General features: G+C 41.1%; 1 protein-coding gene across 19 annotated transcripts in view; it reads right to left on the reverse strand.

Annotated features, from left to right (window-relative positions):
* Positions 1 to 24,542, reverse strand: part of Rabgap1l (RAB GTPase activating protein 1-like) — a 595,699-nt gene that overhangs the window by 23,367 nt on the left and 547,790 nt on the right. For 13 of the 19 annotated variants that reach the window (XM_006250105.5, NM_001401442.1, XM_006250106.5 and 10 more), the window contains 2 exon segments: positions 12,778 to 12,870; positions 3,466 to 3,576 (listed from right to left, as the gene is read on the reverse strand). In XM_006250105.5, the coding sequence (XP_006250167.1) occupies positions 3,466 to 3,576; positions 12,778 to 12,870 (204 nt within the window). 19 annotated transcript variants of the gene reach the window in all.

Raw genomic sequence — 24,542 nt, forward strand, 5'->3', positions numbered from 1 at the left:
CATCTGTACAAGATTAAAGGTATGTATGGGGTTTCCAGACACAAAGACCACCGCAGTGGTCCAGTGAGTGAGAACACTCTAAAAAGGCCTGAGGCCCAGGGTGAAAGAGTGTGCAGTTAAAACCTCAGCAAAGCCCGGCATGGCGGCACACCCAGTTAAGTCCAGCACCTGGGAGGCAGAGGCAGGCAGATCTCTGAGTGTGAGGTCAGCTTGATCTACAAAGTGACAGCCAGGGCTCCATGGAGAACCTTATCTCAAGAAATAAAATAAGAATAAAATTTTTAAAAAATGTCTGTTTCTGAGGGAAAAATAGTGAACTTTGTACCAAAATTCATTAAAAAAGAAAATGAAACACCAATAAAAAGAGTGGAGAATCGGGAAAAAGACACTCGCAAAAAGCTGGAACAGATCCAGCAAAAGGACAGCTGTGCAAATCAGTGAGGCTGGTGAATAACCTGAGTCAGTAGCCTCAGAGTCAGACTGAAGGGACGGAACTGGGGCCCTTTCTTCAGGCATCGGTGGCGCCTGGTGCCTGGAAGGTTTAGTTCATGTACCTAGGACTAGGTTCAGGACTGTTCTCTATCCCCACGAGAAAGCAATGACAGTCACTGTAAGAGCACACAGACATAGGAGGCAAAATACAGAGGTTCATGGCCAGGCAGAGAAAGAAAAGATGCCAAATGGAGCTCAAGAAAGAGGCTCCAGCAGACTGAGGGACAGAGGAAAGGACTCACTGGCCATTTGTTTCATTAGAGCACAGCTGACTTGTGCATCTTTTGTTACTACTAAACTGGTAATCTTTGCTTTAGAAGCAGGGAGAGTCCCACGGATGTCTGGTTACTTTGCTACTTGACTGGTGGGCACGGTAGGAAAGCTTTTGCTTTTACACTGAGTGATCAGGCATGGCAAAATCTCAGAGGTTTGAAATGAATGTCCCTACTACTGATACATTATGAAGTATCTGCTTCATGGGATTATCAATACGATTAAAGAAGATAACACTTCTAAGTCTTTATGCAACTGCTTACTTAGCACACAGAGTAATCACTAAAAATGTATTTGTTTAAACATTCTCTAGGCTTAATACAAATGACCATATAATGTTTAGTTTCTTCTTAGCTCATCTCAATCTCCTGTGAGCACAAACCTTCAACTTTTTTTTCCCGCTTACTTAATCATCTTAAGATGATTAATAGGGAATAAATGATCAAAATGGTAGAATTAGGGGTCCACACACCTGGAAAGCAAGTAAGGACTCGACTTTCCATGTAGCCCAGGCTGAACTAGCCCTGACTGAAGGGGGGACCTTCGTCAGTGCCCGCTCTTTGCCACATGCTTCTTTTATGACTTCTATCAACTTCTACTGGACCATGATGAATAGAATTTATAGTTAAAAGGGACTAAATGGGCTTCTTTTTCTACCTTCTATTCCCTGTGCTCAAGCAGCCTGTTTTTGTTTGTTTGTTTGTTTGTTTTCATTTTCAAAGTCAGTTTAGGGGTTGGGAATGTGGTTCTGTGGTAAAGTAATTGCCTAGCACACCTGAGTTCTGGAGCTCACTCTCCAGCCCTGGGCAGAAAAAAAATCAGATTTAATGCTGGTCCCCACAGCTTTATCCTGCCCTATTATTATTATTTTCCACAGTATTTACGTCTTATCTCCATTTAAAAACTTTTGAGTTGGGGCTGGAGAGATATGTATTTGGAGGACATACTGCTTTTGCAAGGATCCACGTTCAGTTCCCAGCACCCACATGGCAGCTCACCAAGGTCCCTAACTACAGATTTAGGGGATCCAACTCCCTCCTTTGGCCTCCTCAAATACCAGGCACAATCTTACAAATACATTAAAAAGAAATGAAGTCCCATAATTAGCTGCTTAAATTGGGAAATGGGAAGGTTGGAGCAGAGACCATTTTAGGTCCTCCTTCAATTTTAAGCAGATGACAGTACTAATGAATTTGCATTTAACCTATAAGAATCCAGTCAGCACACAAGCAACAATGATTTACTCTCTGAGACTCATCTCAGGTTTTTCTGACCTTGGCTTATCTATTATGAGTATTTTCACTTTAGGAAGCAGACAGCAGTGGAAATTTAAAACTGTACATGACCACTTCCACATGAGCTTAGCACTCATCTCTGAAAATGCTTGCAAAAGAAAACAGAAAGTCCAGAGACTGTGAGGAACAAGGAAAGCCAAACAAGCAGAGGGTTTCCTGGAGACAGCTACCAGGTAATGAATACACACTACTTGTCTTAGGCTATTGGAGCTGTCATAGAACACAGTGACCAAATGAAGCTTAGGGAGGAAAGGTTTACTTCAGCTTACACTTTCAGGAAGCCGTCCATCACTGAGGAAAGTCAGGTCAGGAGCTATTAGGGAAGAGCTACTGACTTGCTAAACCTGCTTTCTTATACAACTCCAGAACACCTGCCCAGTGAGCTGTACCCACCCCACCCCACCCCACATTCCACCAAGAAAATGTGAAATAGGCTTGGCTCCAGTCAATCTGTGGTGGGCATTTTCTTAACTGAGGTCCCCTCTTCCTAAATGACTCTGGCTTGTGTCACGTTGACACAAAACTAGCCAGCACAGAACTGAAGGGTTTCTGAATTCCTGTGTCATCCCTAGGAGGGAGACAGTGTTTATAGCTATTGACTGATGAAGGGCTGCCCAGGGTGTGCTGGTAAGACTTAACCAGGGCAGTCTGGCTTTCTCACTGTTCAACAGTGCCTTCTGTTTTCTTCCTTGTTTTGTTTAATGAGACAGGCTCTTAGGTAGCTCAGGGTCACCTTGGGGCTCAGCTCCCAATCTTCCTGCCCCAGTCTCCTGATTGCTAGGATTAAAGATGGGTACCTACCCACATACCCGGCCCTACCCTTCATCCATGATTGTCTTTATACACAGCTCTCGTGTCACAGATGAGGACTATGACTGTAACAGGAAGGTGCCTCTGAGTGTCAAAGTGGCATTAGTATGCTCTTGCTGACTAATCTTTTTAGGTAATTATGCTGGCAGCTCTTGGTGTAGGAAAAGTACCGACAACGGATTTTTAAAAGTATGTCACACACGTTGTTTGGAACCAATCCAAACCTTTCTTTTAAGACTTGCATTTTCCACTGTGTAATTAGCACAAGCTGTCCCCTCCCACCTGCCACCCACCCAGCCACCTCTCCAGCAGCTCATTCAGAGAAACAGAGAAAGCACACGGAAGGCAGGGTATGCCTTCAACTCCAGCATGTGGGAGGAAGAGGTAGGTAGATCTCTGGGACTTCTGGGCCAGCCTGGTCTACATAGTGAGTTCCAGGACAGCCAGAACTACATAGTGAGACCTGCTCAAAACACTAAACTAAACCAAAACCAAAACCAATAAACCAAGACAAAAGAACAGAGCTAGCACCACCGCCCCCACCCCGGAAGAAGCTGTTGTGGTACCATTTCTGTACAGGGACGGAAAAACTTACCTGATCCAAGTCATTCCGAAGAGCAATTTTGCTTGTCACTAGTTCATGGGCAAGGTCATCATTTTCTTGTTCCAACCTCATGCTGGCCTCCTGTAATCTTCGGTTCTCCCTCTGAAGAAAAAGAGCAAGAGGCAGAAGTCTGCATCAGTGCCCGAAGGGAAGGTAGGGGCAGAAGTGGCAGGGGAGACACAAGCGACAGCAACAAGTGAACTCTCAAAGGTGTAGAAGGGCGGGCGCAGTGGCACGGGAAGCAGCTGCTGTCTGGGAAACAACAGTGAGTTTAGCCAGCGGTGCAGATGCAATTCTTTACCAGTGAAGCTTAACAAACATCCCCTAGACCCTCCAGACAGAACGTCGTTAGGTTAGACGCGCCACAGAGAGCAGAATTTCCAGATGTGCTCCCAGTTACGGGAGGTTTTCACATAGACCTAGAACACAGACACAAACAATTCTTCTTTGAAACATGCAGTTTGACCTCTAGAGAATGATCTAGAGACACAGCAGGGATGATGCTGGTAATTTTTTTCAAGTTGTTTCTCCAAGATGAAGGACCAAATTAATTAAAACTGTTTAAAAACTAAACACAAAGTCAAATTATATAGGTTTCAAAAAGAAAAAAGAAAGAAGACATGTGAGTTTGTGATTCTGCTAACAGCTGATCGTTTCAGTCTTTCTTTAAGATATATTTACTTCTGTAAATATGTTTTTGTGTGACCAAGAGCAATGGGCCCTGAAATGTATTTTCTAAATGTTTATTGTGTTTTATTCAAACTTCAGATGAAAAGATTTTGGGTAAAATACAATACTGTTCCCTGGCCCCATACTCTGAACTCTCAAGATTAAAAGTTATGATGAATGAACCAAGGGCTGATTCTCATGAATCAGCAGGGACCTCTTTACTCGCCTGTGTGAACCCAGTGTGTGCCTGCTTTCGGAGCAGTGGTTTAGTGTTTTCTATTGCTACTGTTGATTGCAGGAGACTCAAAAGGGGGCTGACAGGAGAAGCTTCATTGTAACAAGCTCTATTTTGTGACAGTGTTTTCTAAAAAAGTGGTAAACACAGGCAAAGCACTAGCAAACCACACAAGACAAATACATGTTCTGGAAGATGGAGGTCAGTGAATACAGGCGGTGGGGACTGATTTTACCTGCTGCAGAACAGCCTGGTATGAGTTTCACAGACAGAGACAGAAATTGCTAATAGCCCACTGTCATCTCCATTTTGAAGAAAGTCTCTAAACAGACCTAAGAGCCAGGCTCGAGGCTCCATGGAGCCCAAGGACCCATAAACAGTGAAGGTCAGCACAGAAGTTAGAGGGGAGCCCTGCACTCTGACTATGTCTTTTCTTATGGGAAAAATGGAGTGAGACAGTTGAGGGATATAAAAAACTTCTTGCAAAACAGATCTACTAATAAACAAAAGAGAAAATTCCAAATTACCCAAATACTTTTAAGAAAATTCATGATAGAATTCCATATATAAAATCCCATTTTATAACAATATGAACAAGAGGTATTAGCTATAGACAGCGGGTTAGATTTGATATTATCTTTCTCTTCTTAAAATGTTCTCAGGTTTTCCACAATCAATATAATACAGTTACAATAGGATTTTTAAAACTTTTTGTTAAACCCCTTCAATTCAGAATTTTAATTCCACTAGAAGGGATAAAATACTAAAATGTGAAGAAGGAAAGAAGGAAGGAAAGTTAAGAAGGAAAGAAACTAAATAAGTAAGAAAGTAAGATGGAAAGAAAGATTGATTTCAGTCTACTGCTAAATGACGTCATTTTCTATACAGACCACACTGGACCTTTTATAGTGACCAGAAGACAGCATTACACTTGAGACATTCCTAAAAAGACAGTGCTCCCTGGATTGCTAGAGCAACTTATATTTGTTAAAAGTCTATGTTCCCACAGCTCTAACCTCTACTGAAGCACATGGGTAATATACAGAAACAAGGCCTTCGGAGGCTGAACCTTCGATGATGAAACCCGACTTCTACCAGGGGCTGCAGAGTTTGTATTTGGGAGACATCTATTACTTCTCCATAGAAATGGCTCCTGTGCTTGCAGAAAACTTAGATTTAAAAAAACCACGTTTCAGAAACCTCTTCAATCAATGACCTTCTTGCCAGGAAACAACAGTAAGCCAGCATGATTTCAACATCGCATATTTTGCAAGGCAGACTGCTGGGGTGGGGAAGAGATTTTTCTCATTTCTTGATCAATCCCTGAGAGGCCAAGATAAGGCTCCTTTGCCACCGGTTCCTGGCGTCTGCTTCTATTGAGTCTGTGCTCACAGAACGTGAAGCTACAAAATGCCTCCTCAATTATTACTTACACCATATTCAAATGCTACCAGTTTTTCAGCTTCCTGCTACTGTGTGTAAAGCTGAGTTAACTCGCAGGTGGTCATATGATGTCCGTGGGAAAGTCACTCATTCAAGTATTTAAAGGAGTACCAGCGAGCAACTTCACCCCGGGTTAGAAGCACAGGTCGGATGGATTATGTGTTACAGAAGCAAACTGTGAGTGAGCACAGCTGAAATTCTGACAGGAGACTTCTCACGACCGGTGAAACTTGAACCCTTGTCACAGACACACAGATAAAGGGGTGAGAAGCAGGAGGACTTTGTGAAGGATTAAGTATCTGAGAGTCCCTAATGAGCAGACTGGCCTACGAGGCATGCCTATTAGCTTTTGCTTTAGCAAGCAGCTCCAGTTTGGTGTCTGCAAAGCAAGCAGTGGGAAGTGTCAGATGCCTGCTCTGCACTCACAGACAGGGATGGGGGGGAAGCAAGCTGTGGGGTCAAAAATGCAGTATCATCCTCCAGCGGGCAACCCTGGATGCTGAGGTCTCCTCACGCCATGCCAGAGCACAACTACAAGGCTCTGCTGCTGAGGCTGACATCTCCTGGGATGACCGTGCCCACAGATTAAAACACAGTATCATGCCTAGGTGTCCTTTCCAGTCTTCCCCGAGGAGCCCAAACTATTTTCAGAACTGACCACTTTGAAAAAAAAGTTTTCCTTTGCATAACACCGGGGGACAAAGTTGGGTTTGTTAGGCTTGCTTCATTTCAAACCACGCTTCTGCCTAAGGGAGGGACTATGAAGTCAGCTGGATGACTTTAGCCAGTGGAGACACCCACACAGTGGAAGTTAGTGAAGGCAGATGTGCCAACATCTCAGAGCCTGGAAACAAATCAGGCAGATGTCTCCCCTTAACCTTCAGAAAGGATGATGGAGGCACAGGTTACATCACACTTCTGGAACCCACGCCATCTCTCACAGCTGATACTATTTGAACAAAAACATACAACTTTCCTCAGCCTCTCCCTCCTTCTTGCACAGGACTTGCATAGCTGGGGAAGTTTGGTTAGTAACTATTAGGAGGATGATACCATATTTTTTTCAGAGACAGACACAAATACAGACATACATAGATCGAAGAGAACCAACTTACCTCCTCAAAGGTCAAAGACCAACTACCGTTTTCAACCATAGGTACAAAGACAATTGAAAAAAAAAAAAGGAATATCCAATGAAATCGCACACCTACTAATACACTTAGGAAACAGCAGTCATAGAAACAGACACTTGTTAATAATCCGCTGTTTGTCCAGAATGTCACACAGTGAAGTTCTCTCTGCGACTGCCAACATTCAGTGGAAGAGTATACTTGAGGCAGCCAGTGGGCAAGTCTCAACGCAGAAGACTCAGGCTTGAAAACTCCTCCCTTCCCACAGTCCTATTTGCAGTTTGCATGACTTATGAAAATGAAAATGCCGAGTGTGGAAACATTAGCGACTACAGATGACTTGTTGATTTTGTGTTAATGCTGGGTCAGGGGTCTTCCTCATAGGACGAGATCAGAAGCCTTGCAGAATGTTTGTTTCTGAAACTGCTAAGCAGGGGAAGGCAAATGGAAAACTATGTTTATTTCTGGAGGCTGAAGTTTTGGTGAAGCCATCTAAAGGATGGCGAGGCGAAGACAGAGACATGCTAACCGGCAAGAAGAAGATGAACTCAGCTTTCAGGGAAAAAGTGACACAGAGGCAGTGGCTCTGTAAACCTCACACAGAGTTTTGGGTGTGTTGCCTGCTGCTATGGTGAGTTCTTGGCACATGCTTTTAAAAATATTTAAGGGTCAGGAGAAAACATTTCTCTCATAGACCCAACACAATTTTATTAGCAACAAAACCACCAACTTTTGCAGGCTGTCTTTTGGATGCTTCTTTTAAAAAGAGCTGATCGTCATCGTCAGATTTTCAGAAGGCAGTTTTTTGATCTACAAAGATAAATGGCTAGAGATGAAGTGCTCAGATATCGATTTCACCTATAAATGACAATTTGAGAGAAACATCTGGACCACGATGTTTTCTTCCTGTCACATCACATTCACTTCATCTTTCTTATGGAAATTTAGACATTTAAAGTGTAAAACCAAAACCGAACTAACTACGGGTGGCAAAACACACTGCATTTCTTTACATATTGAAAACAGAACTCCAGCGACCTCAGGGGATATTCCAGCAAAGGAGAGTAAACATGTCAGCACCACAGGTCACATTTCCATGCTGAGATGACAGTCACCGCACAGAAGAAGTCACTGGCAAACACAAACACAATACACCAGCCATCCAGATTTGGCCCACAGATTTCTGTGGCTATCTATTCTAGTGCACAGATTCCCAGGTCAGCCTGTGTTAATGTGAGGCCATGTCTTCAAAAATAAAGTAAAAAACAAAAGAGTCAATAGTTACAGATGATATAGAAACATTATTGTCATATAGTTTTTCTAAACAATAACAGGAATAAAAAATTTCTAAGAAAAACAAAAAAACATTGGAAGATGGGGTAAATCAAGGTTAAACAGACTTAAAAATTCTCTTGTCCTTCCTGCTTTTAGAGCTGCACACGTGAGGTGTAATTCAGTCGGGGGCAGCACCATCAGAAGCCACCTGCTACTCCTGAACTACACTCCTCAGCAGCTACAGTGTAAGTGTTAGATGCTTTGGTAGGTTTGATCAGTGATGTGTAAAGTGTTCTAAAACAGATATACCTGTTCACAAATGTATATTGGAGGGCTTCTATTACTAGCCATATCCATAGCTCACAGTTCACCCCATTTGAACTCAATCAAAGTTACAAACCAAAATTCAGATAAAAATTATGTTGCATACATTTGATCAGGTTAAAGAGAGGATAAAAAAGGTTTAGAAATAATACAGTATACTTATCCTCCAGAAAGTCTCCTTGTCCCTTTGGAATCTTATGGAGTTAAGCAGAAAGAGACTCCATTAAAGGCTGTAAGCAGTTGTTTAAGGGTTCACTGGATCTCAATACAAATTTGATGCTAGATTAGGCAGTGTGTATGTATGTGCTTAGTATACTGTGTGTATGTGTGTGTGTGTGTGTGTGTGTGTGTACACGTGTGTAGGAACTCCAAATATTCTACCTGAAAATTAATAATTAAGTCATTAATTATTACCTTGAATTCTGACAAAACTTGCACAAATATGACTTCTATATGAGTAGTGTATTTTGATACAAGTCAGTTGTGGCTCACGAAAGATATGATGGGAGGACTGGGGATGTATCTCAGTTGGCAGAGTGCTTACCTAGCATGCAAGAAGTCCTGGATTCTAAGTTCAGCTCCCAGCATCATGTGAATTGGACATGCCAGTTTATGCCTGTCTCGGCACTCAGAAAGTAGAGGCAAGAGGTTCAGAAATCTGACATAATAATCTTCAGCTACACAGTGAGTTCAAACCCAGCCTAGGATATGGGAGACATTATCTCACAGAAAAGAAAGTAGGGCTGGAGAAATGGCTCAGTTGGTATTAAGTGCTTGCCATGGTAACCTTAAAACCTGAATTTAAGTCTCCAGCACCTACATTAAGAGGAAGCAAGGGAGCAAACAACAACAGAGCAGTGGTGGGAGAGTTCACTGACCAGGCAAACCAGTGAGCTCCTGGTTCCGTCTCAGAAACTGAGATAGAGAGGAAGATACCAGACATTGACATTTGGCCTCCATGCCCATTTGCATACACTTGTAGACGTGTGTGTGTGTGTGTGTGTGTGTGTGTGTGTGTGTGTGCGCGCGCGCGTGTGTGTGTGTCTCCACCCTCTGGCTCAGCCTCTTGTGTGCTAGCATTACAGTGTTCATCATCATGTCTGAAAAAACCATACTTAGTATTCAATTACACGAAACTATTCAGCCATCTCCACTACCCACTTGCTGAACATTTCACCATGCTTAGAATTTTAAATTTATACCAACACCATTCCTTTTCTTCCTTTATGGTTTGAGACTGAACTGTTACATGTGAGTCCAGCAACATAAAATGACAATGTACTAGGCACAGAGAGCATGCTCAGATGGGAGGGCATGAAGTGGGAGGCTGCGGTGCATTGACCTATGATCCCACACACACTAGGCAAGTGCCTTACCCTGAGGTATACCCCTAGGCCACTTGCTTGGATTTATACAGCAAAAAGTATGACTGGTGAGAGTAACAGATGCACGTCTAGATCTTCCGTGCCAATCTTTACTTTTCTGCAATCGCCCTTCTTCAGTAACGTCAGGTACAGGAGAAATAAGAGTACCAAATTGGTACAGCTTTTGTATGACACTTCTGGGTTTTGTTTTTGTTGTTAAATATTCAAAGTCTTCCCAAAACTCTTGCCATATGGCAATCTGGGCTTGACATGATCACTTATGCAATGGGTTCCAATGGGGAAGAAGGAATTGTTACTGAACAGGTGTGAGCTCTCAGTGTTTTCACAGTCTTCTTTCTCTGTGCAGCCTTAGCTGTCCTGGAACTCACCCTGAAGACAAGGCTGGCCCTGAACTCAGAGATCTGCCTGCCTCTGCCTCTGGAGCACTGGGATTAAAGATGTGTGCCACCACACCCAGCTGCCATGTATTTGTGTGTGATATGATGTGACGTGTGGGCACACATATGCCACAGTGTTAGTGTAAAAGTCAGATTTTCTCCTTCCACTGTGGGTCCAGGAAACTGAAGTCAGGGCATCATCTGCCTTTACCAGTCAGAGCTGTCTCTCCAGCCCTTCATTTACTTCTTAAACCTCATTTTCGTGTATCTGAAGGATCAAAAATCTGCTGATGGCCTAAATTACTACCCTGAAATGTAATTATAACTTGAAGACTATGAGTTTGCCAAGTAGATCACTGGAACTGATACCTATACATTATTTAAAGTTACAGAAATATTAATTACAGAATATATTAGAAAACTATAACCATATAAAAGAAATAGTGATAAATGGTGTGTGATGTGCAGACAAAAGCTACAACAGCATGGCAATGGTGGCCCAAGTCTGGATGAAGGTCAGCCTGGAATACAGAGCAAGACCCTGTCAATATAGAACCAAATCAAACCAAACCGAACCAAACCGAACCGAACCCGGCAATCCTGGAACTTAATCTTACAGTTTGTAAGTGATGTTTACACATGCTTGCTTCAACAGAAGAAGGATGTAAGACAGTTATAGTTCAGTTGTATTATAGCTTCTTTAGGCTCCCTGAGATATTTGTTGTTGTTTTATCTTGTGTTTTCAGATGGGGTCTCACTATGCTCCTGGTTTTAAACTCCTGGATACGAATGATCCTCCTGCCCCATCACAGAGAATGTCATAGAAACAGCTTCTGTCTATTTAATTATGTAAGTTTGGGCTATAGTTTCCTTCTCTTATTTTAAAGTACTTTATTTATAGTTGTGGTAGCATTCTGAAAATTAGAATGAACAAACAATAAAAGGGATTTTACTTTGAATCTTTCTACAGCATAGGTCTGCCATTAAAACTGACTGAGAAGAAAAATACTAGATAAGCATCCAACCTTCTCTATGAGCCATAATCTGGAAATAGTCATTGATCATAACCATATGTGGAGGTATTTTCATTTCTCAAGCCAGGTCTACAGAAGGGAAAGAAATATATGATTGATAAGATCATAGGGCAGTAATGGTTCTGAGAACATGAACATGATCTGTGGAGGACTGGAGAGCCAGAGTCAAGCAAGGCAATATCATTCTAGTCATGCTTGAATGGTTTGTGGTAGTAGACTTTAAAAACTAATAGCCATTTATTAAACACCAATTATGTTTTGAGTACTTAACATATGACAGCCTTCAATCTCACACTAACCCATCACAAATCATATTTGCCCATGTATTTTACAGACAAGGAAAGGTTCAATGGCAGCTCAAAATGCTGATCAAGTAACAGACGTACCAAAGTTCTCATCTACCACTCCAAATCCTGGCCTTTCCAGAGAGCCAGCATTTATCTCAAGTTTATTTGGCTATGAAACCCAAGATCCTGTCCACCATCTTCCTTTATGAGCACGAGCACTCCCTGCTATTGTATTTAGCAATAAAACCAAGATGCACAGTGTGAACACTGCCAACATATGCCTTTCCAAGCACAGAGCCAACTCTGGTTATGGAAGTAAAAGCCATCTCAGTGTGGGTGGCTCCATTAAGAATGCCGTCCTGGAAGGATATTTTGGCATTGGTCGGATATTAATGTAGTGAGAAGGAACTCTGACCAATCTGTATTAGTCTAAAGAATTAAAACAGGTGAAAGGAGACAATAACATTTCAGAAGGGAAAAAATTCAAATCAGTTCCTAATACTACATGCATAGCCAATGCTGTCATTACCACTAAAAACATTTAACTTTGTGAAGAGACAATTTTTTAAACACCTCAACTAGTGAAGAAGTGAATGAAAAAACTGCATGCAAATGTCACTGATGTTTGTGGAAATCAAACGTTGCAACAAACACATTACTGTGCTTGACACACCTTTGGTTTTTATTTCTTCTAAATTTGTGTTTTAACATGTGCTGTATATAGTCAGGGACAAGTTTGCGATGTCCTTGAGAGGGTCTTGGAACAGTCACATCTAAAAAAGTCTCTGTGGAAGTGATTGTGCACTGCTAAAACAGCACTTTTGCCATTTTTCTGGTTTATTTTCCTCATTTTTGAAAGCAGAAAGCCACTTTCTTTTTCCCTTTCTTTCAGCTTCTCATGAAGATTCCCAGTATAAATTCAACAGCTGGAGTGACCTATAAATATACAAACTGAAAGAAAAGAAATATTACAGTTGAATACTTGACTTTTGACTGAGTCAGTCAAAAACGAAGACACACACAGTCAGCTTGTCGATGTCTGAAGAGTTCAGAGTCGAGCAGAGGAAGCTGAACTCACCACAACTGCTCAATTAGGATGAGTAAAGTCCTTTTTGCCCCACTAAGTACCAAATGTACCCCATACCTTGTATCTATCCATTGGGTCCTCCTGCTGTAGCTGGTTCTCCCGCATTGCCTGATATTCTTTTTCATATTTCTTCAACTTTTTGGTTGGTACCTGCAGTGTTTGGAAAAGAACATGTTAGATAAGAACCTTATTTTGCTTTCTGAAAACACACTTTTAAAATGTCTTCCAATTATTTTTCTTGTATTCTAAAGCAGCATTTCCAACTTGAAGGTGAAAAGCAGGTTCTAGAACAGTCTGGTGGGCTTTCCTGGGAAGGCCAGGCCAGCACACACTGCAGCTTTGTGAGCTGTGCAGCTGAGGTTAGAACAGTCCACTTGCTGTGACAAAAGGAGCTTGAGGTCAGTACATAAGCAAAGGTCTGTGGCTCTGTCCCAGGGCTACAAAAAGTCACAGTTTATCTGTGTACTACCACACTGCTCATGTCACAGCACTTTGTGAATAAATTTAATATTATTCATTTTAGCTATTGTTATATATAATTTATTCTACCATGCTGAGAAACAAAAACTTTTTATAAACAATAAAGAATTGAGTAACACTATCATAAAATAAAAAGACTACAAAGTCTGACACTGAACCCTGAAGATGTGAGATGATTACACCAAATAAAACAGTAAAATTAAATTCATCTGTTTTCTGCTAAAATTATGTCGTCTTCAAAAGACAGCTGTTAAGCTGTATGTGGTTGCAGAGGCAGGTGGAACTCTGAGAGTCTGAGAACAGCTTGGTCTGACAGGTTTGAGGCCAGCCAGGGCTACAGTGAGAGCCTATTATAAAATAAAACAAAAAAAGATGGTTGCTCATTTTTCTCTAAAGATCACAATCTTTCAATATTAGAATTCTAAGAATCAGCATATAATATAGCTCACAGAATGTTTCAGTAAACAAACCAGTGCTGAACTATCTATGAATTATAATACTTCAACAACTAGACACTTAGTTGTCTGGTACAGTTTATCCACTTATAAATCTCTACCTGGTAAAGGTTATTAGGAGAATTAAATTATAAAATAGATAATGCATCTAAAACACTGCTTGGTCAGTAGAAATTTTTAATAAAAACTTACTCAGTAAAAATTAATGTATGGACTCTATTCTGTTCCATGTGACAGATCAAGTCTATTTTCATCATTATATAGTAAAGATTACCTATTTTTTTAGTGGTACTGGGTTACATGTGCTAGGAGTGTTTCACCAGTGACCTATATCTAAGCCTTATAGAATTCTTCAAACATCATAATTCCCTTAATTCTAAATCTTTTCTTTTCTTTTTTTTTTTTTTTTCCGGAGCTGGGGACCGAACCCAGGGCCTTGCGCTTGCTAGGCAAGCGCTCTACCACTGAGCCAAATCCCCAACCCCTAATTCTAAATCTTAAGGAGACTTGAAGAAAAGGTTATTCTGGGTTGTTTTAAAGGCTGTAAGCATGCAGATAAGTCTATCCCTTTGTAGACACCATACTTACGAAAGGCTTGGGCTCATCCTAAGACTCAAGGTGCTTCCTATTAAGTTCACCATACAACATTTAGAAAATAGAAGGGCTAAAGAAAACTCACATGAAAATAGGCTTTTCTGGAGCGAGGATAATGTCAATTTCCCACAGTCGGGCCAGGTTTGTTAAGTAAACAGAGGCAGACTTTGCTCTTTCTTCCTCATTACCCTGGCATTCACCAGCAAGAACACGGCAATGCACTGCAGAGATCTGCTTGGGACCACAACTGGGAATTTCCACAAACATGGTCCGAATCTGATACACACAGCAAACTATTCAATAACCCCATTATAGGAACGTTCACCTGGCTCATGGGGAAATCCCTTCCAGTCAATCAAGGAAGGATATTCTCCAGGGTGTGACTGAACTGCAAAGCCACTGCTGAATCTTGTCATGAGACTTACTAATCCTCGATTAGCCCATCAACAGTGACTTTCCCTAGCACACTGTGACCAACTAGACTGAACAGAAAGCAAAGTGCCATCTGTCTGTCATAGAAAACATTACTTCTTCATTTTGATGCCCCCCCAACATGTTTTCCATATGCGAATCATTCATTCAGAAAATTGAAAACAGATTCTGAAGACCAAGTAACATATCACTGGTGCTGAGACTGCCCTGAGCTACGGAAAAGCAGGGGGAAAAAATCTGGTTTTCAGCAGTGAACCTAGAATACAGGGAATGGGGGAAAAGGCAGGAAGAGAACTATGAAAGGAAGTAGAATCCAGCAGCATTCTCGGTGGATCAGAAGTCTTTCATGTTTTGCAGTTGGACTACTATATCACCAGGGACTAGGTGAAGCATCAGCCCCAATGTGAACGCATTTTATATACAGTTCTACAGTTGACCCATTAACCATAACTTATAGCAAGCTTATTCATTGAAAACTCTTCAGGCTATTAACATGTATTTGACATGGAAAACTGAAGCTTACTGTTTATATGAAGAGTTTCATTTTAATGTGGAAAAAAGTCAAAAGGCATTTAATATATAATTTCAAATATAATATATTTTTTAAAATGCACTAAACACCCTCAGGAAGTGAATCCTTTCCCCATCTGGCTGAGACACTAACATGTTTGGCTTCATTTTCTTCAGGGAAACAGAACAGGTTCCCAGAGCAATGTGTTGCTAGGAAACCTTTGAAGCTTATTTATCTTGTGCTGTAGGGCGATACCAAACATCCACCTGTAATTGGCACAATGCAAAGTGGGGTGGGGACGAATGGGAAAGAGTCAGCAGGGCTCATGTGAGGCTCTTGGAATATGTGAGGTAATCAAGAGAATAGAGTCTTCACATTCTCATGTTACACTTCAAGAATACATCATACAATTATGTTGTTTAGGAAATAGAATATGGAAATTTGCAAATTTTAGCTCTTCAGTATGTAGTTTTCATTAAAAGAACAAAAGGTCAATTAAATAAAATTAAAAGAATCTATTGTCTCAACCATGTTTCTCCCCTTAAGGAAAATGGATGTAATGGAGATCCTCACTTGAAGACTGTATTTATCAAGAACCTCCTTTCAGCCTCCTTTCGGAGCTGAATGGTTGTGGTGTGTGTTCCTTCACTGCCTTTCCAGAACTTCCTGTCTGGCTGAGTTCGGGGAATGAGTACAGCTGACAGCAAGCACTCTATTCAAAAGGCACTCTAAAAAGGCTGGAGATACAGCTCTGAGGCATAGGGTTTGCCTATCAAGATCTCGAATTTAATTTTCCAAGCTATATTTTAAGAATTTTAATTACACAAATAGGAAAGTAAAACTGGACTCCAGCTCTGGCAGGGCCACAGCAGCAACTGTGTACACACATCCAGCTAAGAGCTGCCTGCCAGATGCCAGCTGCACTCTGGGAGGACAGCATCTGTAGACAGAATCCATGTTTTGAATCATCCATGTTAGAGACACGTCTCCCAGTACTTAGGCAGGACACAGAAACTCATGTAATAACATCCATTTTCACAGTAGTTAAACAGAACTGGAGGGACCTTTAGAGACCGTCTAGCCACCCATCGGCCTTACTTTTAGGATGATGAAGCTGAACAAATGTGGCAAAGTTCTGATGCAGCCAAACAATCCCCTGGCCTGTTCTGGACCCCCTCCCCCAACTCCCGTGCTGTGTGGACAGCGGCCCCGCCCAGGTGAAATGCTTCACAGGATGACTGATGCAGACCCCACCATTTTTTTTTGCCACATTCATACACATTTTATTTACTGCTTTTCCTCTTAATCAACTTTAAAAAATAGACTTATTTTATAAGAAAGCAATCAACTTAGAAACAGAAGTCAAAGTAGAAAAATTGTTACCCAAAGCCGCCTGCAGGCTCATCCTAGAATCTGTAAATATGTTGTTTTACAGTACAGGGCAAAGAGATTTTTAAATGTGACTAAGCCTAAATAAGGACTCTGAGATGGAAATATATTAGATTACTGGGTAGGCCCTGTGTAATTACATGAATCATTAAAGGAGAATTTTTCCAACTTCACTGAGATGTGACTACTGCCAAAGGGTTACTCTACTGCTGCGTCTGGCATTGGGAAGCAGAATTCGCCCCAGTAAAGGAAAGTGAGCAGCCTCTACATTCTAGAAAAGCAAGGAAATGGCCTCCCTAAAGGAACACAGTCCCAAGAACACCTTCATTTTGGATCAGTGAGACCCATGTTTTCTTCTAACCTACAAATATATAATATACATGTCCTTATAATTGCTTAACTTATTTACCGTGGTATCAAGAGGGAACTAAAGCAGTATATTATAAATAATGCGTGCTATTAGTTGTACCATTAAATGATTACAAACACAAGTTGGTAGAGTATATGTTTGCTAAAAGCAAGAATGACACAATTGTATGAACATTCCAAAATTAAACTCATTACTGTGTATGTTACTTAAAAATTGGAAAAAGAAAATCCATCCCTCCTCTTTGTGTAATTGTCTGAAAGAGCGTCATTATAAAATAAACTAGAAATGGTTATACCTCATGTTACAAATGCCAGGGTATGAAACTAGACAGAGTAAATGACAGTTAAAGGTTATGTGGCTCCAGCTGAAGTGCAAATTGCTGTGGTCCCTTTGGGCTTCCTCTTTCACATCATTCATCACACTAGCTATGGTATTTCTAAAGTTGCATCCGGGTCTTGCTAAGGAACTGGGAATATCCACAGGCATTTTTATTATGGTTTCCCTGCATTCCATTTTTAAAATGTCTTTCACAGTTTCTAAAAGAGTGGCTCTCAACCTTGCAAAGGCTGCAACACTTTAAAACAGTCCCTGTTGACCCCAACCATAAAATTATTTCATTATTATTTCATAACTGTGATTTTGCTACTCTTACCAATCATAATGTAAATGCCTGATATACATAATATCGGATCCCCTTTGGGGATCACAACCTACAGGTTGAGAAACACTGCTCTAAAGCGCTATGATGACCAGTATTTTGAAGAACACTGCACTAAATCAAATGGGTTCTTTTCATTTATTTCCAGATGCTGCTGCCTAGTGGGTATCAATTCAAAATTGGCCAGGAACCTTTATTACCTCCACTGCTGGTACTAATGCCCTCACCTGCCACTTACTACTCAGACTATGTCATATTCTGTCGTAATCAGGAAATAACAGAGTCTAATAAGTGTAAGGCAGAGGGAAGTGTAGTCAGTACACAGCTGTCTTACTTTCCCTCCATATCAGTCATGCCAGCCTCAGTCAGATGTTGGAGAGGAAGGCTGTACAAGAATACAGTTTATGTGTTCCTTACAGGAAATGTGCAGGATGAGGAATGGTGGGGATTTTGAAATCTGGAGATTTGCAAACATGGAAGGTACCTTGGAGCCAGGATTTAAATGTAATCACTGAATTCATTTTATGTTTCACATACACCTTATATACCAACTAGAAGGTGATTTAAACACGTATAGTGCATTTGGAGGGTTCTGTGCCAGCATGTGCGTGTGCATGTGTGCGCGCACACTTGTGCACGTACTTGTGAAGGCACGAGGTTATCAGGTGTCTCGTTCTGTCACTTTCAGTCTTATTCCTTTGAGATAGTGTCTCTGACTGAACCTGGAATTAAACTGGTGGACAGACAGAAGACCAGCACATCCTCCTGTGTCCACTCCTAGTGTGCTAAGATTACAGGCGGGTATACAACCATGCCCAGCTTTTAAGTGGGCACTAAGATCTGAGGCACTAAGTGGGCACTAAGGTCCTCATGATTTTACAGTTAGTACTCTAAACTCTCTCCACAAAAACCCTGTACTTGTGTTTTCACTGAGACCTCTCATATGAAACCAGGTATGGAATTTTCTACTTCTGGTAGTCAGTATTCAAAACACTTCAAATTTTGGAGCAATCCAGATTAGGAATGTTTAATATGTACACTCAGCTTTCTTCACGCTCTGTCTGTCTGTCTCTGTCTCTGCCCCCCCTCCCATTTAAACTGTATTTCCTGGGGCTGTACAGACGATCAGTAGGTAAAGTGCTTGTTGCATAAGCATGAGACTTGAGCCTGTATGGCCAACACTTACTTAAGAAGAATAACAAAGAAATAAAGGCCAGGTACACACCTGCCACACCTGGCAACAATCTGTCAGGAGGATCCTGGAGCTGTACTAAGACAGCCTGTCTAGCCAATCAGCGAGCTCCAGGTCCAGTGAGAGCTGCTATTTCAAATAAATAAATAAATAAATAAATAAATAAATAAATAAAGTAACAGATGAGGCATGTAAGGTCAGCCTGTGAGCTCCAATTGCACAAACATGGGTGTTGGGTACCCACAATATATGAGGTACATCAAAAAGAGTATATTTCTCATTTTTAGGTGTAGTCAAATAGTTTGACTGTTTTCTATTCATTCCAAACAAACTTGCTGTAATTTACTAATGAATGGTATCACCTTATTTTACCTTTTTGCTTTATTATCTATTTGAATACTTATTAATATTCATTTCACATGTATGGTAGCTCTTATAGATTATACTACAGTTTATTGAGAGAGAGAGAGAGAGAGAGAGAGAGAGAAAGTGAGTGAGTGTGTGTGTGTGTGTGTGTGTGTGTGTGTGCGCACATGTGTTCTACAGTGTTTGTGGGGACAGAGGACAACATGTGGGAGCTGGTTCATCCCTTATACCATGTGTGGGTCCCAGGGATCAAACTCAGTTTGTCAGCCTTAGTGGCAAACATCTTTACCTACCAAGTTATTCACTAGTCCAAATTTCTGAATCATTAGCTGGCCTAAATTTTACAAATATTATTTTGAACTAAATATTTTTAAGCCAGTGAGATGGCCCAGTGTATAAAAGTGCTATGTAAGCCTAGAAACCTAAGTTCAAGTCCCAGAGGCCCCATAAATGACTGACTCTAAAATGCTGTCCTCTGACTTCCATATCAGTGTGGTGGGTATGCACAATTAGCACACTCATTGCACAGTTGAAAAATGTTTAAATATGTATCTGTCTTACAATTATGATTTAGTTAAATTTCTCCATTGGCAAATGCAATCAATCTTTGCATGTTTAGGAATTCAACTGTTTCTCAACATCACAGATCTTAAATTTGGGTTAGTTACTAACTGGATAACCAAAATCTTTTTATTTTATTTATTTTATTCTGTGTAATGGGTGTTTTGCCTGCATGTACAACTATGTATCACATGTGTCTGGTGCCCTCAACTCCTGAAGGCGCCTTGATCTTCTGGAATAGAGTTACAGTTGTGAGCTTCTGTCTTGACTCTGGGAATCCAGCACAGGTCCTCTGGAAGAGCAACCAGCATGCTCTTCAGCCCCAACAACAGAATTCTTTAGTAACAAAAATGTATCTGCTATGTTAACTTAAAGAAAAATATTAACAGACAGAAAAAAATAACACATGATCAGCCCGGCATATACAATGTAAATGACACAATCTTTTGTTTACACCCATAGATGCTGAGGGCCAGATGCAAGGTCTTGCCCATGCTAGGCAAGCACTCTACCTCTGACTTACATGCAAGTGGGATGGGCTGTGTGCATATTCTGTCCAACTCCCAGGCATCCCTGGCTCCTGGACCTCACTTATGAAGTCAGCAATGCCCTCTTCTCATTGTAACAAGCAGGGTATTTTCAAACTGGGGCTGGCAGGTCCCAGTGGTCTACGATCAACATGGGATCTGCACTGCAGATTACTTAGCTAACCTGCCATCGATAAAGGATGCCTGCAAGGTTTTCAGTATGGCATTCTGGTACCCAGTTCCCTCTGCTGGCTGTGTGTGTTAGAGATAGGGGCTCACTATGTACTTCAGGCCATATTCAAACTCACGATGTGACCAACGACAGCCTTTACCGGTGAGATTCTGGGATGACACATGAATGTTATCATGTTGAGCTCTTTCCTTTTCTTTTAAAAGTTATCTTTATTTCCCTGGTTCATTTTGAGAGAGAGATGGAAGGAAGCCTCATGTCTAAGATAAAGAAAAACTTGCAGGAACTGTTTTATTCCTTCCTTCCACCAAGTGGGTCCTGGGTACCAAAAGTGCCTTTAAATGCTAAGCTATCATGCTAGCCACTTGTTCTGTTGGTTTTGACCAGTAGTAACTGGCATTTAGAGCGCTTGCCTAGTAAGTGCAAGGCCCTGGGTTCGGTTCCCAGCTCCAAAATAAATAAATAAATAAATAAATAAATAAATAAATAAAATAAAAAAAATGTATGGGATTATTTCAGGCCAAAACGTTTCCTAACAGCTTTAGAGTGGTAACTTAGAAATACAGCACTCAAGCCTCTTCAGGACTCTGAGGAAAGTTATTCAGAATTTACATGAGAGAACAATGAGAAGAGGCAGCACACAGCAGGCTATGCAGCCAGTGAACGGTCAGAAATGGACAGACAGAAGTCCTCAGCAGCCCACCTCTGTAACTTTCCTCTTCTACCTACAACATAAGACAGGGCTACTTGGGAGGCTTAAGGACTAGACAGAAGGCCACATGTGTCCAGTTACCACACATCAACGGATGATCAATAGGTACAAGACAGAGCAAGAGGGGATTGGTCCTGTGAACAGCAGTGAGGGAGGGGCAGCTCAGTGAAGAGGATTCACTTGTTTTGGGAATACTTCCTTCTTTGGTGAGAAGATACAATTTCTCTGTGCTCAAAAGCAGCACTGAGGGACGCAGAGACGCTTCGAAGATTGAGAGCACTTGCTACTCTTGCACAGGACCTGGGCTCAGTTCCCAGAATCCATGGTAGCTTACAAGCATCTATAAGTCTAATTCCAGGGGATCTGATGCCTTCTCCTTGTCTCTACAAGTACCAAGCAACACATGTGACAAACATACATACATGTATGTAAAGTATTCATATTAATAAAATAAAGTAAATTGTTTAAAAAGTTACATTGGGCCAATCATTTGTAAAAGCTATTTATAGAAAGCTTGAGAAATCTATTTCTTTTATAATTCAAAGATAGTTTTTAAAAACATATCAAACCAGACTTGGTGGCACAGGCCTAAATTACAGATCCAAGATGTTCCTGAGCCACAGAGACAGCTGAAAGTCTGCCTAAACAACTTAGTGAGACCCTGTCTCAAATAAAAAGTCTAATACATCTCAATAGCAGAGTGCTAGCCTAAAATGAATGAAGGCCTAAATTCAAGCCAGGGTACCTTCCAATATTAAAATAATTTAAAAATTATTAATGTATGTAAAATGGTGCTATTAATCCCTGCTTAGTAAATTAAAGTAGAAAGCTGATAGGACCATTTCTTAGTCACTGTCCTACTGCTGGTGAAGAGACACCATGACAAAGGCAGTTCGTATGAAAGAAGGATTTAACTAGGGGGTTGCTTACAGTTTCAGAGGATACCATCATAACTGGGAGCGTGGGAGGAGGATGGCAGGAGAATGGCAGGAGAATGGCACTAGAACAGTAGCTGGAAGCCATATCCTGAGCCAAAGGCAGAGCAGAGAGAGACTCACTGGCCCTGGCATGGGCTTTTGAATCATCAAAGTTCATCCCCAGTGGATACAGTTTTTCTAATAAAGTCACACCTCCTAATCCTTCTAATCTAGTGGTTCTCAACCTTCCTAAATGCTATGACCCTTTAATACAGTTCCTCATGTTGTCACGATCTCTAATTATAAGATTATTTTCACTGCTACTTCATAACTAATTTTGCTATTATGAGTAATGATGTAAATATCTGATATACAGGATATCTGATATGTGACCCCTGTGAAAGAGTCATTCAACCCCCAAATGATCCACAGGTTGAGAGCTGCTGTTTTTTTTTCTTTGTTTGTTTGTTTGTTTGTTTGTTTTGGTTCTTTTTTTCGGAGCTGGGGACCGAACCCAGGGCCTTGCGCTTCCTAGGCAAGCGCTCTACCACTGAGCTAAATCCCCAACCTCAAGAGCTGCTGTTTTAATCCTTTCAAAGAGTTGCACTCCACTGTAACTAAACAGTCAAACATATGAGCTTATGTGGGCCATTCTCATTCAAACCACCACAGGCCCAGGTCAATATTTTTAAAGCAAATATTCTGGGTTCCAGGATTAAATAATCCATTTCATTTCATATATTAATCACTGGATGAAGAGAATAGACATAAAATATATTTTGAAGGACCCGAGAAGGTTTCTAAGATAGGGTCTTAGCGACTTCTTTAAGAATTTATCAACCTGGATACAAAGTGGGTCATTGGTTACTAGAGTTATAACCGTCAGCTTTCAACAGTTTGTAAATTAAAGGACCAACCTATGACACTGAACTTGCTTCCCTCTCTCCTGAAATATCAGTTTTCCTAATTACTCATGCCCAAAGACACATACCTGTGACAGATTCCTGAACCCATTATTTTAACTGTATGTGGGCCATTTTGGGGTGTTTATTGTTCTTTACAGAATATAACATACTTAAAGTATCTATGAGACCTCCTGAAATATTGACTTCAATTTTCTTTGCCCTGTTTCTAGTCCTGAAGCTACATCTAGATCTGCTTACCTGAATTATTATTATTATGAGAATTATTTCTTATCAATAAATAATTCTGAAAGTAAATGAAATTCTGTATTATCTGTATGTTAAAAATATCCAGATTTATAGTTTGTGATTGCACAGACTAGTTTGATGTCACCTTGACAGAAACTAGAGTCATCTGTAATGAGGGAACTTCAACTGAGAAAATGCCTCCATTAGAGTGTAGGACATTCTCTTCATTAGTCATTAATGGGGGAGGGTCCAGTTCATTGTGGGTGGTGCCATTCCTGGGCTAATTCATGGATTCTATAAGAAGGCAGGCTGAGCAAGCCATGATGAGAAAGCCAGTAAGCAGTACCCTTCCATGGCCTCTGTATCAGCTCCTGCCTCCAGGTTCCTACCCTGCTTGAATTCCTTTCCTGACTTCCTCAAGTGATGAACAGTGATGTGGAAGTGTAAGCCAAATAAACGCTTTCCTCCCCAACTTGATTGGGTCATCGTGTTTGATCATAGCAGTAGTAACCCTATCTAAAAGACTGGTTTAGAGCTTCTACTGTACGGAACCACATATCCAAAGGCTAAAAAGCATTTGGGTGGTTCCCATATGAGAAACTTTAAACCTTACTCACTTCCTACCCCTACTCTCAAGCATGCCCTTTCCCACTGTTCACCTTCTCTCTGGAAGCTCATGTCAGTCACTCAGAAGTGACTTTGCCTTTCTCCTTCACTAGGACTCAAACATGTGAGAGCTTTTGCTTGCTTCTCCCTCTAAGTCTCACTGGCAGGGTCCCGGTTCAACACCTTGTTTCTCTCCTCAGGACTACTGCATAACCCCCAAACTAGTCTTGGTGCTTTGGCACACTTCTAAAAATATTTTCCCTATTAAAAGATGGGGTTCAGAGCTAAACAAAGAATTCACAGCTGAGGAATGTCAAATGGATGAGAAACACCTAAAGAAATGTTCAACATCTTTAGTCATAAGGGAAATGCAAATCAAAACAACACTGAGATTCCACCTCACATCAGTGAGAATGGCAAAAACTCAGGTGACAGCAGATGCTGGCGAGGATGTGGAGAAAGAGGAACACTCCTCCATTGTTGGTGGGATTGCAGACTGGTACAACCATTCTGGAAATCAGTCTGGAGGTTCCTCAGAAAATTGGACATTGAACTACCTGAGGACCCAGCTATACTTCTCTTGGGCATATACCCAAAAGATGCTCCAACGAAGAACAAAGACACATGCTCCACTATGTTCATAGCAGCCTTATTTATAATAGCCAGAAACTGGAAAGAAGCCAGATGTCCTTGGACAGAGGAATGGATACA

This window comes from Rattus norvegicus, chromosome 13 (genome assembly GCF_036323735.1).
Source record: "Rattus norvegicus strain BN/NHsdMcwi chromosome 13, GRCr8, whole genome shotgun sequence".
NCBI lineage: Eukaryota > Metazoa > Chordata > Mammalia > Rodentia > Muridae > Rattus > Rattus norvegicus.